General features: G+C 59.9%; 1 protein-coding gene across 19 annotated transcripts in view; it reads left to right on the top strand.

Annotated features, from left to right (window-relative positions):
- Positions 1-12,099, top strand: part of DCTN1 (dynactin subunit 1) — a 125,215-nt gene that overhangs the window by 104,877 nt on the left and 8,239 nt on the right. For all 19 annotated transcript variants that reach the window (XM_065598473.1, XM_065598471.1, XM_065598469.1 and 16 more), the window contains 14 exons: positions 1,406-1,510; positions 1,887-2,078; positions 2,767-2,883; positions 3,679-3,831; positions 4,917-5,077; positions 5,725-5,893; positions 6,823-6,891; positions 7,403-7,465; positions 7,650-7,799; positions 9,036-9,197; positions 9,521-9,652; positions 10,216-10,344; positions 10,745-10,887; positions 11,427-11,593. In XM_065598473.1, the coding sequence (XP_065454545.1) occupies positions 1,406-1,510; positions 1,887-2,078; positions 2,767-2,883; positions 3,679-3,831; positions 4,917-5,077; positions 5,725-5,893; positions 6,823-6,891; positions 7,403-7,465; positions 7,650-7,799; positions 9,036-9,197; positions 9,521-9,652; positions 10,216-10,344; positions 10,745-10,887; positions 11,427-11,593 (1,912 nt within the window). The remainder of the gene's footprint in view (positions 1-1,405; positions 1,511-1,886; positions 2,079-2,766; positions 2,884-3,678; positions 3,832-4,916; positions 5,078-5,724; positions 5,894-6,822; positions 6,892-7,402; positions 7,466-7,649; positions 7,800-9,035; positions 9,198-9,520; positions 9,653-10,215; positions 10,345-10,744; positions 10,888-11,426; positions 11,594-12,099) is intronic.

The raw sequence follows: 12,099 nt of genomic DNA, 5'->3' as shown, positions 1-12,099 counted from the left end.
GTCCTGGGCTTCAGTGCAGAGCAGAGCGCTTTGGAAAAGCTGGGCTCAGGTCTGGCAAAGCAGTAAAAGACAGATTTCTTTGAGGCCTTTGAAACTGACTGGAGGTTGCATAAAAGCACATTAGGTATTAATGTCATGATGTTCCAGGTTCTGTGGTCACAGTGGCTGTGAGGATTGAAGCCAGGTATCTCTTCCCATCCCCTCACCCTGCTGGAACATTGAGTGTTCCTCTAGCACAGTGGTGGGCAACGTGCGGCTCGCAGGCCGCCTGCAGCCTGTCAGGATAATCCGCTGGTGGGCCACAAGACAGTTTCTTTACATTGACCGTCCGCAGCTCCCAGTGGCCATGGTTCACGGTTCCCGGCCAATCGGAGCTGGGGGAAGCAGTGCAGGCCACAGGGACTGGGTGACTGGGCAATAAAATGGCAGATGAAATTCAGTGCTGATAAATGCAAAGTAATGCACATTGGAAAGCATAATCCCAACTATACCTATAACATGATGGGGTCTAAATTAGCTGTTACCACTCAAGAAAGAGATCTTGGCATCATTGTGGATAGTTCTCTGAAAACATCCACTCAATGTGCAGCAGCAGTCAAAAAAGCGAACAATGTTAGGAGTGATTAGGAAAGGCATAGGTAATAACATAGAATATATTATTATGACCACAATATAAAGCCATGGTACGCCCACATCATAAATACTGCGTGCAGTTCTGGTTGCCCCATCTCAAAAAAGATATATTAGAATTAGAAACAGTACAGAGAAGGGAAACAGAAGTGCTAAGGGGTATGAAACAGCTTCCATACAAGGAGAAATTAGAAAGGCTGGGACTGTTCAGCTTAGAAAAGAGACAACTAAGGGAGGGGATAGGGTAGAGGTCTATAAAATCATGAATGTGAATAGGGAAGTGTTATTTACCTCTTCACCTACCACAAGAACCAGGGGTCACCCAATGAATTTAATAGGCAGCAGGTTTAAAACAAACAAAACAAAGTATTTCTTCACACAACACACAGTCAACCTGTGGAACTCCTTGCCAGAGAATGTTGTGAAGGCCAAAAGTATAATTGGGTTCAAAAAAGAAGTAGATAAGTTAATGGAGGACAGGTTCGTCAATGGCTATTAGCCAAGCAGATCAGGGATGCAGCCCAATGCTCCAGGTGTGTCTACACCTCTGACTGCCGGAAGCTGGGAATGGTTGAGAGAGGATGGATCACTCGATAATTGCCCTGTTCTGTTCACTCTCTCTGAAGCGTCTGGCACTGGCCGCTGTGGGAAGACAGGACAATGGTTATATGAACCATTGGGCCGACCTAGGATGGTCGATCTTACATTCTTATGCAGTGGTGTTGGAATGTGGGAGCCCAGGTCAGGGTTAAACTTTTGAGCCCTGGGTCCTTAGGTGGATGCTGCGCTGGGTGCTGAAGAGATGGTGGAGACTCTGACCGAGAGAAACCTGGACTTGGAGGAGAAGGTCCGGGAGCTGCGCGAGACCGTCGGCGACCTGGTAAGCTGCCCAGCAGGCAGAGCTCTCTGCCATGGGTCAGAGAGGAATGAGACAGAACCCACGCTTGTTCCTTTGTCTGCGTGAGGTCTGCAGCCAGGCTGTTCGCAGGCCGGGGGCGCAGCAGCGGGAGAGCGGCGCTGGGCGGGCTGTTCGCCTGCCACGGCAGAGCCATGCTGGATGCTGGACGGGCTCAGGCGAGGCTCAGTGAAGTCACCAGGGTTGGCTGATCTCCCAAGCTCCCGCTGGGCACGCTGGCCGCCGCTGATCTCCTGGTCAGCCCCGAAGCTGTGCCCCTTCCCTCCTCTGAAAGCCCCCGCTCCTGTGGCCTGGCAGGCCGAGCTGTGTAGCGGCAGCCCCCTCCCCTTCTTCCCGCTAGGAAGCCATGAACGAGATGAACGACGAACTGCAGGAGAATGCCAGGGAGACCGAGCTGGAGCTGCGTGAGCAGCTGGACATGGCAACGGCGCGGGTCCGCGAGGCGGAGAAGCGCGTGGAGGCTGCACAGGAGACAGTGGCAGATTACCAGCAGACCATCAAGAAATACAGGGAGCTGACTGCACACCTGCAGGTAAAGTCCTTGAGCACCGCCTGCCACTGCAGAGGAGAGGGGACGGGCCCAACCCTGCAGGGGCTGCTGCTGGCACTGCAAACGCCCCCAGGACCAGCTGCTGGGGCCTAGGAGTTGGGCTCCTGGTTTAGACGGGATTTACCGAGAACGTGCAGCTAAGCCAGAGCACCCTGAATACTAGTTTACGCCGAGGGAAACGTCCTCCGATTGCTTGTGCTCCTGCTGCCTCCTGGCCACCCACCTGCTCCGCAGCGGGGCAGCGCAGGCTGGGAGCTGCTGGAACCGGTGCGCTAACGTGCTCCCAAGTGTGGGCGTTGCCTTGTGTCCCGGGGGCTGCAGGTATGAGAGACGCCCCACGTGAGCAGGTGGATGGGATTCCCGAAGGGTTCCTGGGGGCGCTGGCAGCAGGCAAGTGAGACCATCATGGAAATGCGGGCGGGGAGACGGATCTATTCTCCTCACCCTGCGTGTTTATTCTCCTGGGCCCGGAGCAGTCTGCCCTATGTCCCCTTGGGAACTGGTGCTAGGCCCAGCGCTGGGGCGACTCCCCAGCTGAGCGCACCCAGATACTCAGCTTCCCTTCCTCTTCCTTGCTTGCCTCGTACCACGGAGAGGCCTGGCCCCCCGGGGGTATTCGGGGCGAGGGGAGGGTAGTTCTGCTAATTCTCCCCTCTCCTCCTGCAATCAGGATGTGAACCGAGAGCTCACAAACCAGCAAGAAGCTTCTGTTGAGAGACAACAGCAGCCTCCGCCAGAGATGTTCGACTTCAAGATTAAATTTGCAGAGACGAAGGCCCATGCGAAGGTACGGTGAGCAGCTGTGCGTGTCGGTGTGTAGGACCCAGGTGTGTGTATTCCCCGGTGCAGGCGAGAGCGTCCGGCATCGCTTCCTGTGCTCGGGCAGCTTCCAAAGGCTGCCATGTTATTCGGAGGGTGTCGGAGGCCTCCCCCAGGGGTGTGTCACTAGTGAGTGAGAGCACCCAAAAGTCTGCAAAACGGTGTAACTGCTGAGAAACACGCCTCTTCCCCATTGAGGCCACGGCTAGCAGTGTGGGCTAGTGGGCTAGCAGAACCCTGGCAGCCAGGGACGCCTGCACGCTCTGGCACAGGCTGTGAGAACGGAGCACGTAGCTACTCAGCAGGGGTGCTGGAAGGGTGAGTGTTGTGGCTGGAGAAATCCGGCATTACCAGGTGGGGGCGGGGAAGGGGCGTATCCTTTGGTCTGAGAAACGGGCCCAAACTGGAACGTTTTTCGCACAGCAGCAAGTACCTGAAAATGGGGTTTTGTGACACAAACGTGTCCTGAGCCATGACGTGAATTTGCGCTGGCTGGAAGGATGGTAACAAGTGTACAGTCGGGATGTCGGACGTTTGCCTTCCTCAGGACTGGGACCCTGCCCTTCGGGGCCTGCTCTGGACCAGTGAGAAGGAAGCCGTGGGAATGTGGCTCTGGGAGGGGGTGGAAAGGGGCTTGGACTGACTGGCCCGTCTGTGCCCCCCGTGTAATGCCAGCGAGCGGGCTGGACGCCCGGGGAGACGCCTCGCGCGGTTCCTGGTCCTTTCTTCCAGGCTCCGTTTGACGTTCCCTTTGTCTCCTCAGGCCATAGAGATGGAGCTGCGCCAGATGGAGGTGCAGCAGGCCAACCGGCACGTCTCCCTCCTCACTTCCTTCATGCCTGACAGCTTCCTACGCCACGGAGGGGACCACGACTGCATCCTGGTGCTGCTGCTCATCCCCCGGCTCATCTGCAAGGTAGCGACGGGCACGCGCCCCCGGCCCCGCCTGCACCTCTCCCTTTGACGCGGTTAGGGCAGGGAGCGGCAGAGGAGCAAAGCGAGCAGCTTGTTTTCATCCCCCTTCGGCTTATTTCTGTGCCTGGGCTGAGGTGCTCAGGGCCGCTCCATTGCCCCCGCGTGGCGCTGTGCGGCAGAGCTAGGCCCTTCCTCCCGCAGGACTTCAGTGAGCCCCTCTCGCCCCCGAGCGGCACTGCTGGGCTCTGGGCGGCGTCTGCCAGGACGGGGGCTGGGGGCCTGTGATGGGTTGCTCTCCTCACCGCTGGATGGCACCGCCTCCTGGCGGTTCTGGGGATTAGCTCTGTCTGTCAAGGCTGACAGCCCTTCCAGCAGGTACATGCCCTCAGTATCTCCTCTCACTCGGGAGCAGCATCCTCGTCCCTTTCCAGCGGCTCCTGCAGTCTCACATCACTGCCTGCCAGTGCCACAGGGGAGCCCGGGGGCTCCACACAGCAGCCAAGGGCCGCTCCCTGCTGGGTCCTTGCTGCCTTTTCCTGAGCCGCTTTCATACCTCCTGGGTTTGCTGGCCTCTCGACTCCCTCCTCCCCGGGAGTAACTTCAGGCAACTCGTCTCTGCAGCCCCTCTGCTCCCTGCCTGTCTCTAGCAGTGAGCGTCTCCCTGCTTAGCCGCCTCCAGCCTAAAGCTCCCCTGTTGGCAGCCAAACCAGCTGATAGGGCCCACCTGGCCTAATTCAGCTCCAGCAGGGCTAGTGTGGGGAGCGGGACGAAAGGGGAGCCCTGGGGGGCAGGCGTGGTGTCTCAGGGCCCCCAGAGATGGGAGCAGAGCTGAGAGGCTCTGACTGGGCAGGCTGCAGGGGAGTGAAGCTGATGGAAACACAAGAAAAACCCTTGAGTGGGATAAAATGGCAGCCGTGAGTGTGCCTGAAGCAGCGTGAGCCGGCGCCTGCCCAGGTCAGGCCCATGGCAGAGCCTGTCTCAGCAAGCGCAGCTCTGTGGCAGGGATGCGGGGCAGCGGGGAGCAGGAGGGATGTGCCGCCGTGCTGGGCAGCGGGGACTGAGACTGCTCTGTCTCTTCTGGAACAGGCCGAGCTGATCAGCAAACAGGCCCAGGAGAAGTTCGAGCTGAATGAAAACTGGGCCGAGCGCACGGGCCTCCGGGGTGCCCCAGGGGAGCAGCTGAGCTTCGCTGCGGGGCTGGTGTATTCGCTCAGCCTCCTGCAAGCCACGCTGCACAAATACGAACAGTGAGTCCCCCGCGTGTCCTGCACCGTGCACGCAGCCTTTGGATCCCCGGCGCTCTGTGAGGAGAGCACCTCGGGTGCCCCCGTTCCTGCAGAGCGTGTCCAGAACGGCTGAGGGCCAGGGAGGCGCCTCATCCTGGGCACAGCAGCCGAGGGAGGTGTGTGTGGTCTCCGGGAAGGCCTTCCCAGAGGTCTGATGGGATTGGGAACAGCCACTAGAAGCACCGAGTGCCGCAGCCAACGCTCAGACGTTTCACGTACTGCTGCCGAGGTCAGATGGAGAATCCTTCCACGCGCGCCACTGAAACGCAAAGAAACCTCCCCGCCGCCCATCCAGCGGCGCTCGGCCCATGCTCAAAGCCTGACCGTGAGCCCAGAGGTTGGAACAGACTGTCTCTTGCCGTGGCCCTTCCCCGTAGTCCCAGTGCTGCTGGTCCCAGTCGCCAGAAGTGCCCTCCCCTTGGGTTGTCCTGGGGGCCTGGGCTTGGGATGGATGCCGGGCACCGGCCGCTCCCATGAGCTGCTCAGCACTTCTGACTCTCAGGCCCAAGTGTGGCCATCCAGAGCTAGAGCCCCCGTGAGACTGCAGGGCCTCTGGAGAGCCCAGACCCTTGCCCCAGGCTCGCTGATCGTATTTCTCCTCCCGCCAGGGCCCTGAGTAAGTGCAGCGTTGAGGTCTATAAGAAGGTGGGGATGCTCTACCCGGAGATGAGTGTCCATGAGCGCTCGCTGGATTTCCTGATTCAGCTGCTGCACAAGGACCAGCTGGATGAGACGGTCAACGTGGAGCCACTCACCAAAGCTATCAAATACTACCAGGTAGGAGGTGCGGTCTGTGCTGCAGGCAGGTGCCGGCTCCGTGCCCCTCCCCGCACTACGGGCACTGGCCCCAGGGCAAGCTGAGCTGTAGGGGGTGGGAGCAGCGAAGGGGGGTTGAGGTTTGCAGAGCCCCAGGTGGCTTTGCTGCTTTCAGGGAAACCTCCCAGGCTGCAGGCTACGTAGCTAGGTTCCCGTCACCACCTTTCCTTCTTTCCCCTCTGCCTCCTGAACACCGAGATCTGGTTCCCCTGCTGGCCCACGACTAGATCTCCCGTTCTCCAGTGCTCTGAATTCCCTCCCTAGAGAAGGGAGATGCCTAGCCATCCTTGTGGGATCCCTTATTTGGGCGTCCTAGGACACTGGCTGCAGAAGCCGTCACCGCTATCCCACAGGACCATGTCCCCACCTCAGAGACTGAAATAGACCTCCCAGAACTTCCCATAATCCCAGCCCCTCCAGGCCCCCTTTCCCAGCACAGAGGAGTATATTGGGGCAGGAGAATCGCCGCTAAATCCATGGGATCAGGCCCCCTTCACAAGAGGGGTATCTGATTGATTGTCCACTCCAGATATCCCAGAGAGCCCCTTAGCATCTGCTATTGCAGCCAATCTGCTGTCCTCACCCCCTGCCCCAGCACGCGTCCCTCTCCCCAAACGTATGAAGCCAGGTGAGGGAGCTGGGGACAGCTGGGATAGCGTGTGGCTATGCTGGATTAACTCCATTCTGTTTCTATCGCTCTTACCAAAGGGCAAACCCGTGAGCGTGCTTGTGCTGCCGTGTTATCTGCGGCACGTTAGCCCTCATCCAGCTCCCAGCAGGCTGCGTGCAGATGGGGCAGGCCGATGTTCGCTGCCCCGCGCAAGCCCGACCAGCACGGGGCTCTGACAGGGCTTTGGGGAAGCTAACGCCTCTCTCCATCTCCTTTCCAGCACCTGTACAGCATCCACCTGGTGGAGCAAGCCGAAGACTGCACCATGCAGCTGGCAGACCACATTAAGGTGAGTAGCAGCACTGCGGCCCGTGGGAAGGAGTCACTGCACAGGCTTTGGAAAACGTCCTCCCGAGACGCAGTCCTGCCTCTTTCCCAGTGGTGCATTCCCTGCTAGCCTGGACTTACCAGTTGCCCGCTCCTCCCCCGGCTCCTCTCACCCACCCGTGGGGGGCTGGGCCGGGGGGAAGGGCGAGGACACAGGGGTTGTGGGATGGGCCCTGCCAATGCTCTGGTGAGTAAAGGGCAGGGAAGAGGCGTTGAGAACACGGTGCCGAGCCCGGTACCTGCAGCGGAGCAGTCGGCGCTGCCAGGCCTCCCTTCAGAGAGCACCTGTGTCCTGGTGCCTCACCACATAACCCACCCCTAGAGCAAAGCAGCCCCGGCGCCTTCGGAGCCAGGATCCCCGAGCTCTGGCAGCCTGTAATCCCAGAGAGCTCAGCCCTGCTCTGCCCCCAGGCAAGGTCGTCTCGCTTCGTCTGCTTTGCCCTCAACTAATGGCGCTCGTGCTTGTCCCGCAGTTCACCCAGAGTGCCTTGGACTGCATGGGCGTGGAAGTGGGTCGATTGCGGTCCTTCCTGCAGGTGAGCAGCCGACTTCCTGCCACCCTGGATCCCCTCTGCATTCGGGGCCAGCGCCTCGGCTGGCGTACGTTGGCGTTGCTCCATTGAAGCCAGCAGCTACGCCGACGTGAGCCAGCTGATGCTCTGGCCCTCGGCATCTCACGCGTTGAGCTTTCTCTCCCCCTTCCTTCCATGTGCCTGGCAGACGGGGCAGGAGGCGTCCGACCTCGCCATCCTCCTCAAGGACCTGGAGACCTCCTGCAGCGACATCCGCCAGTTCTGCAAGAAGATCAGACGCCGCATGCCCGGAACAGATGCACCTGGGATACCCGCAGCACTCGGCTTCGGACAGCAGGTGGGGTAGCCAGCGCCGAACAGTCCCGGGAAACGGGCAGCTGAACACCCGTGCCGGGGGCTGCGCTGGCAGCTTGCCAGGAGCCGCAGGGGCACCGCCAATACCATGAACCGCAGAACGTTGCAGCCACCCAGCCTGCAGAGAATACACATCCCAGCAGGCCGTGCTGCATCGGGGAGGCCGCTGCAGGCTGGATGGGGAGGATCGTTTGGGTTCCGGTGAAGGGGAGGCTCCCACTTTTGCCAGCTCCATTATAGTCCCGCACAACAGGTGCCATCTTCTCTCCCTCCCTCGCCTCCTCTCCGGGTGACTCCCCGCCAGCGAGAGGGGTTTTTAGTACCAGTCTGGTGCTAGGGTTGCTGTCACCTGCCTGGCTCGAATGGTCCCTTGGGGAGAGCGGAGGCAGAGTGCGCGGGGGGGAGAGCCGGTGCAGTCAGCGCATTGTCTGGCGAGCCAGCGCGTGTCTTTGTTTGCCTGGCTGGGACTGCTGGCGTTCGCTGCTCGGGTCTCTTCTCTTTGTGTTGTGTTACACGCACCTGGGCCGAGCATCGAAACGTGGCTGTGCGGTGACTGCCCCGGCCCTTTTCCTGAATGGCTGGGGCTGGGGCGCGGCAGATCAGAGCACGCTGGAGAGAACAGCGAGCAGGGACACGGACTGGGGGCGGGAGGAGTGGGACACTGACACTGCAGAGCCCCCTTGCAGGGCAGAGCCCCCTTGCAGGGCAGAGCCCTCGCTTTGAGAGGAGGAAGGCGCGGCCAGGAGTCACAGGGGCTGGCGGGTAGAGCATAAGACAGAGTTAGGAGAGCCCTGACTTCTTCCTGCCTGAGCCACGGCCTGGAGCTGCCGTCTGTAATGTGGTCCCGGTAACGGAACTTCCTTGGCTAAAGGCGCCTGAGCCCACGTGGCCCGTGTCACAGCAGGGCCTGCACACAGCCCTGGGAAGGAGCCCGGCTTGCAGCCACGCCAGCAGGAAGGAGATGAGGGAAGCAGTGAGCTAGAGCAGAGAGCAGGAACCTTGGGCTCAGGTGCTGACAAGAATTCCCCGCCCTGTTTGCTTCCTGGGCTTCCTTCCTTCCTGCTGCCCGGGCTCTTCTCCCTAGCGATAACTGAACTGCCCTCTGCGATCTCTTAGCCGTTGGGGTGAGTGCAGTGCTGTGACGCCTGGCGAGCACGGGGAGAAACTTGCCTCTGCTGGGAGCGAATCCCGTAATCGCCGTGTGTCTGCCTGACCCCAGGTGTCGGACACGCTGCTGGACTGCCGCAAGCACCTGACCTGGGTGGTGGCGGTGCTGCAGGAAGTGGCTGCCGCGGGGGCCCAGATGATCGCCCCGCTGACGGAGAACGAAGGGCTCCTGGCCGTGAAGCTGGAAGATCTGGCCTTCAAAGCAAGCGAGCAGGTAGGAACCCTGTTCTCAGCTTCCCTACAGCCCTCTGCCCCTGGGGAACGAATACCTGTTAGCCTCAGAGGGGCTTGTATCTCACACCAGCCCCCGGGCACTTTGGGATGAGCCCGGGTGGAGTGACAGCCAGTTAACGCTGAAGCGTAGGGACCTGCCACTCACCTACCCCCTCATCGCCAGAGGGGCCGACTGCCCCACAGGCCTGGGGTCAGAGGAGCGAGTGCAGGAAGCCTTACCTAGCAGAGGTACTTGGCTCAGCGGGTGCAGAGCACACCTTGAAACGGGGTAATTCTCGCTCTGGCTCTCCCCATCCTCTGCAGATCTACGGCAGCCAGGGCGTCAACCCGTACGAGTGCCTGCGCCAGTCCTGTACTATCCTCATTGCGACCATGAACAAGATGGCCACGGCTATGCAGGAGGGAGAGTACGACGCCGACCGGCCACAGACCAAGGTGGGGCATGGCTGGGGGGCACCTTCGGGCTGGGCCAGGACAGCTGAACTTCCGCCAGGCGAGGCCCTGATGTCCTGTGGATGGCGGGGGGAGACGGAAAACCTGCCGCTGATCTGGGGCTGGGGTGTGCCGACAAGGATGGTCAAGCTGCAGTGCACACAGCAGACACTGATGGGCACGGCCCCTCGTAGCTGGGTGTTCTGGGGTGTGTTCTGGGCGGAGTGGGCTCTCTCCTTGGACGCTGTTAGCAGGGTGAGGGGCCAGCACCTTGCATCAGGAGCCCACGTGCAGTCTGTGCAGCGAGGTGGATGCTTACAAACCGGCAGGTGTGTCTTAGCCGTCAGCCTTACCGCGTGTAACCTCACGAGGGTCCGTCGCCTTCTCAACCAGCGAGACCAGCCCTCCCTGGATTGTCAGGGACTTGGGGAGCCAGGCCATTGCCTGTCGCGTGCAGATTTGGGGGGACGTTCCCTTAGCAGCGTCCTGCCCATTTTTCACCATGAGCAAGCACTGTAACCCATCAGCTGGCAATATCCGACCAACCCCCTCTCTCGTCCCTGCAGCCCCCTCCCCCTGTCAATCTGAGGGCAGCCGCGCTCCGGGCCGAGATCACAGATGCCGAGGGCCTGGGACTGAAGCTGGAAGACAGAGAGACGGTCATCAAAGAGCTGAAGAAATCGCTCAAAATCAAGGTGAGCCCATCCTTGGTCTGTTCCCTAATCTGCCAGTGCAGAACCCTGTACCTGGGGGTGCACCCTTGACCTGGGCAGTAGAGAGCTGCCTGCCTGAGCTGCTCCCACTTCCCGTAGTGCTGCCTGTGGAGCTGTTAGCCCTTTGGATCCGTTTCCCCAGCGACCACGAGGCCGTTTGGGGGAGACGCAAGCTGCCCACGTAGCAGAGACCTGTGGCATCAGCCATAAGAGACTTGCCAGCCCTTCCCCCAGGTGGCTGGTCCGTGTACGCCTAACCTGATTCCCAGAGCCAGTAGGGAATGGTGGCGTGTGCCGGCTATTGGCTACACTCCAGGGCACCGGGACACGCTGTCCATCCCCAGGGGCCTGGAGCACTTTGCTTTCTCCCCTGCCGCTCCAGGGCGAGGAGCTGAGCGAAGCCAACGTGCGTCTCAGTCTCCTGGAGAAGAAGCTTGACAGCGCGTCCAAGGACGCGGATGACCGGGTGGAGAAGATCCAGACCAAGCTGGACGAGACCCAGGCTCTGCTCAAAAAGAAGGAGAAGTGAGTGTGGGTTTCCCGGGGGATTCGGGGTGGTCCAGGCCAGTGCAGAGCGCCTGCGCAGTGGGGTAGCAGCGACAGCAGTTTGCCATGGTTTCCAGGGCTGTTCTGGAGCTAAGGGCTGGCGGGGCAGCGAGTGGCTGACGTGACAGGGCAGAGAGGACACGACTCGGACTAGGCTGCATTCTGGCTGCTTTCTGTGAGGTGCAGGACGTTTGTATTTCACACCATTGCCAGACCCGGGGGCTGGTGCGGTGTGAGCTCCCAGGGAGAGAGCAGTGGTCAGCCTGATGGAGCTAGAACCAGGATAAAGCCAAAGGGACGGAGGGCTGATTGTCAGGAAACGCTTCCTGCGCGTGAGCTCTTCGCCTGCAGCACGGACTGAGGGAAAAGGCCTGAGCTGGTGGGGAGCGTGTGGATGGGGGAGGATGCGGGAAGTTACCGAACCTTATGGGATCCTGCAAAGCCTGCTGGGTAGAGGCTGTGATTCTGCCAGATGAGCTGTCTCTCCTTTCCCCGGGGGGCGTCTCTCTCCCCCGCAGAGAGTTTGAGGAGACCATGGACGCTCTTCAGGCTGATATTGACCAGCTGGAGTCGGAAAAGATGGAGCTAAAGCAGCGCTTGAACAACCAGTCCAAGCGCACCATCGAGGGGCTGCGGGGATCCCCTGCCTCTGGAATCGCCTCGATCGTCTCGGGCATTGCAGGAGGTGAGCGATCCGCCCATGCCCCCTCCTGCAGCCTCACTGCCCCGACGCCGGAAAGGAAACCCGGGGCAAAGGCCCTGTGGGGATGGGGAGTGGGACCTCATGGGAGCTCAGTCGGCCTCCCGGTCTCCCTCCCAGAGGCAGAGCAGTGTCTAAAGCTTATGCAGGGTAAACTCATAAATTGTTCGCCCTCTGTAACACTGACAGAGAGAGATGCACAGCTGTTTGCCCCCCCACCCCACCCCCCCAGGTATTAATACATACTCTGAGTTAATTAATAAGTAAAAAGTAATTATATTAAATACAGACAGTAGGATTTAAGTGGTTCCAAGTAGTAACAGACAGAACAAAGTGAATTACCAAGCAGGATAAAATAAAACACACAAATCTAAGCTTAATACAGTAATAAAACTGAATACAGATAAAAACCTCACCCTTAGAGGAATTCCAGTAAGCTTCCTTTTACAGACTAATCTCCTGCTAGTCTGGGTCCAGCAATCACTCCCATC

Source organism: Chrysemys picta, chromosome 5 (assembly GCF_011386835.1).
Source record: "Chrysemys picta bellii isolate R12L10 chromosome 5, ASM1138683v2, whole genome shotgun sequence".
NCBI lineage: Eukaryota > Metazoa > Chordata > Testudines > Emydidae > Chrysemys > Chrysemys picta.
The sequence above is the reverse complement of the archived record's forward strand: the minus strand, read 5'-3'. Positions and strand labels throughout refer to the sequence as shown.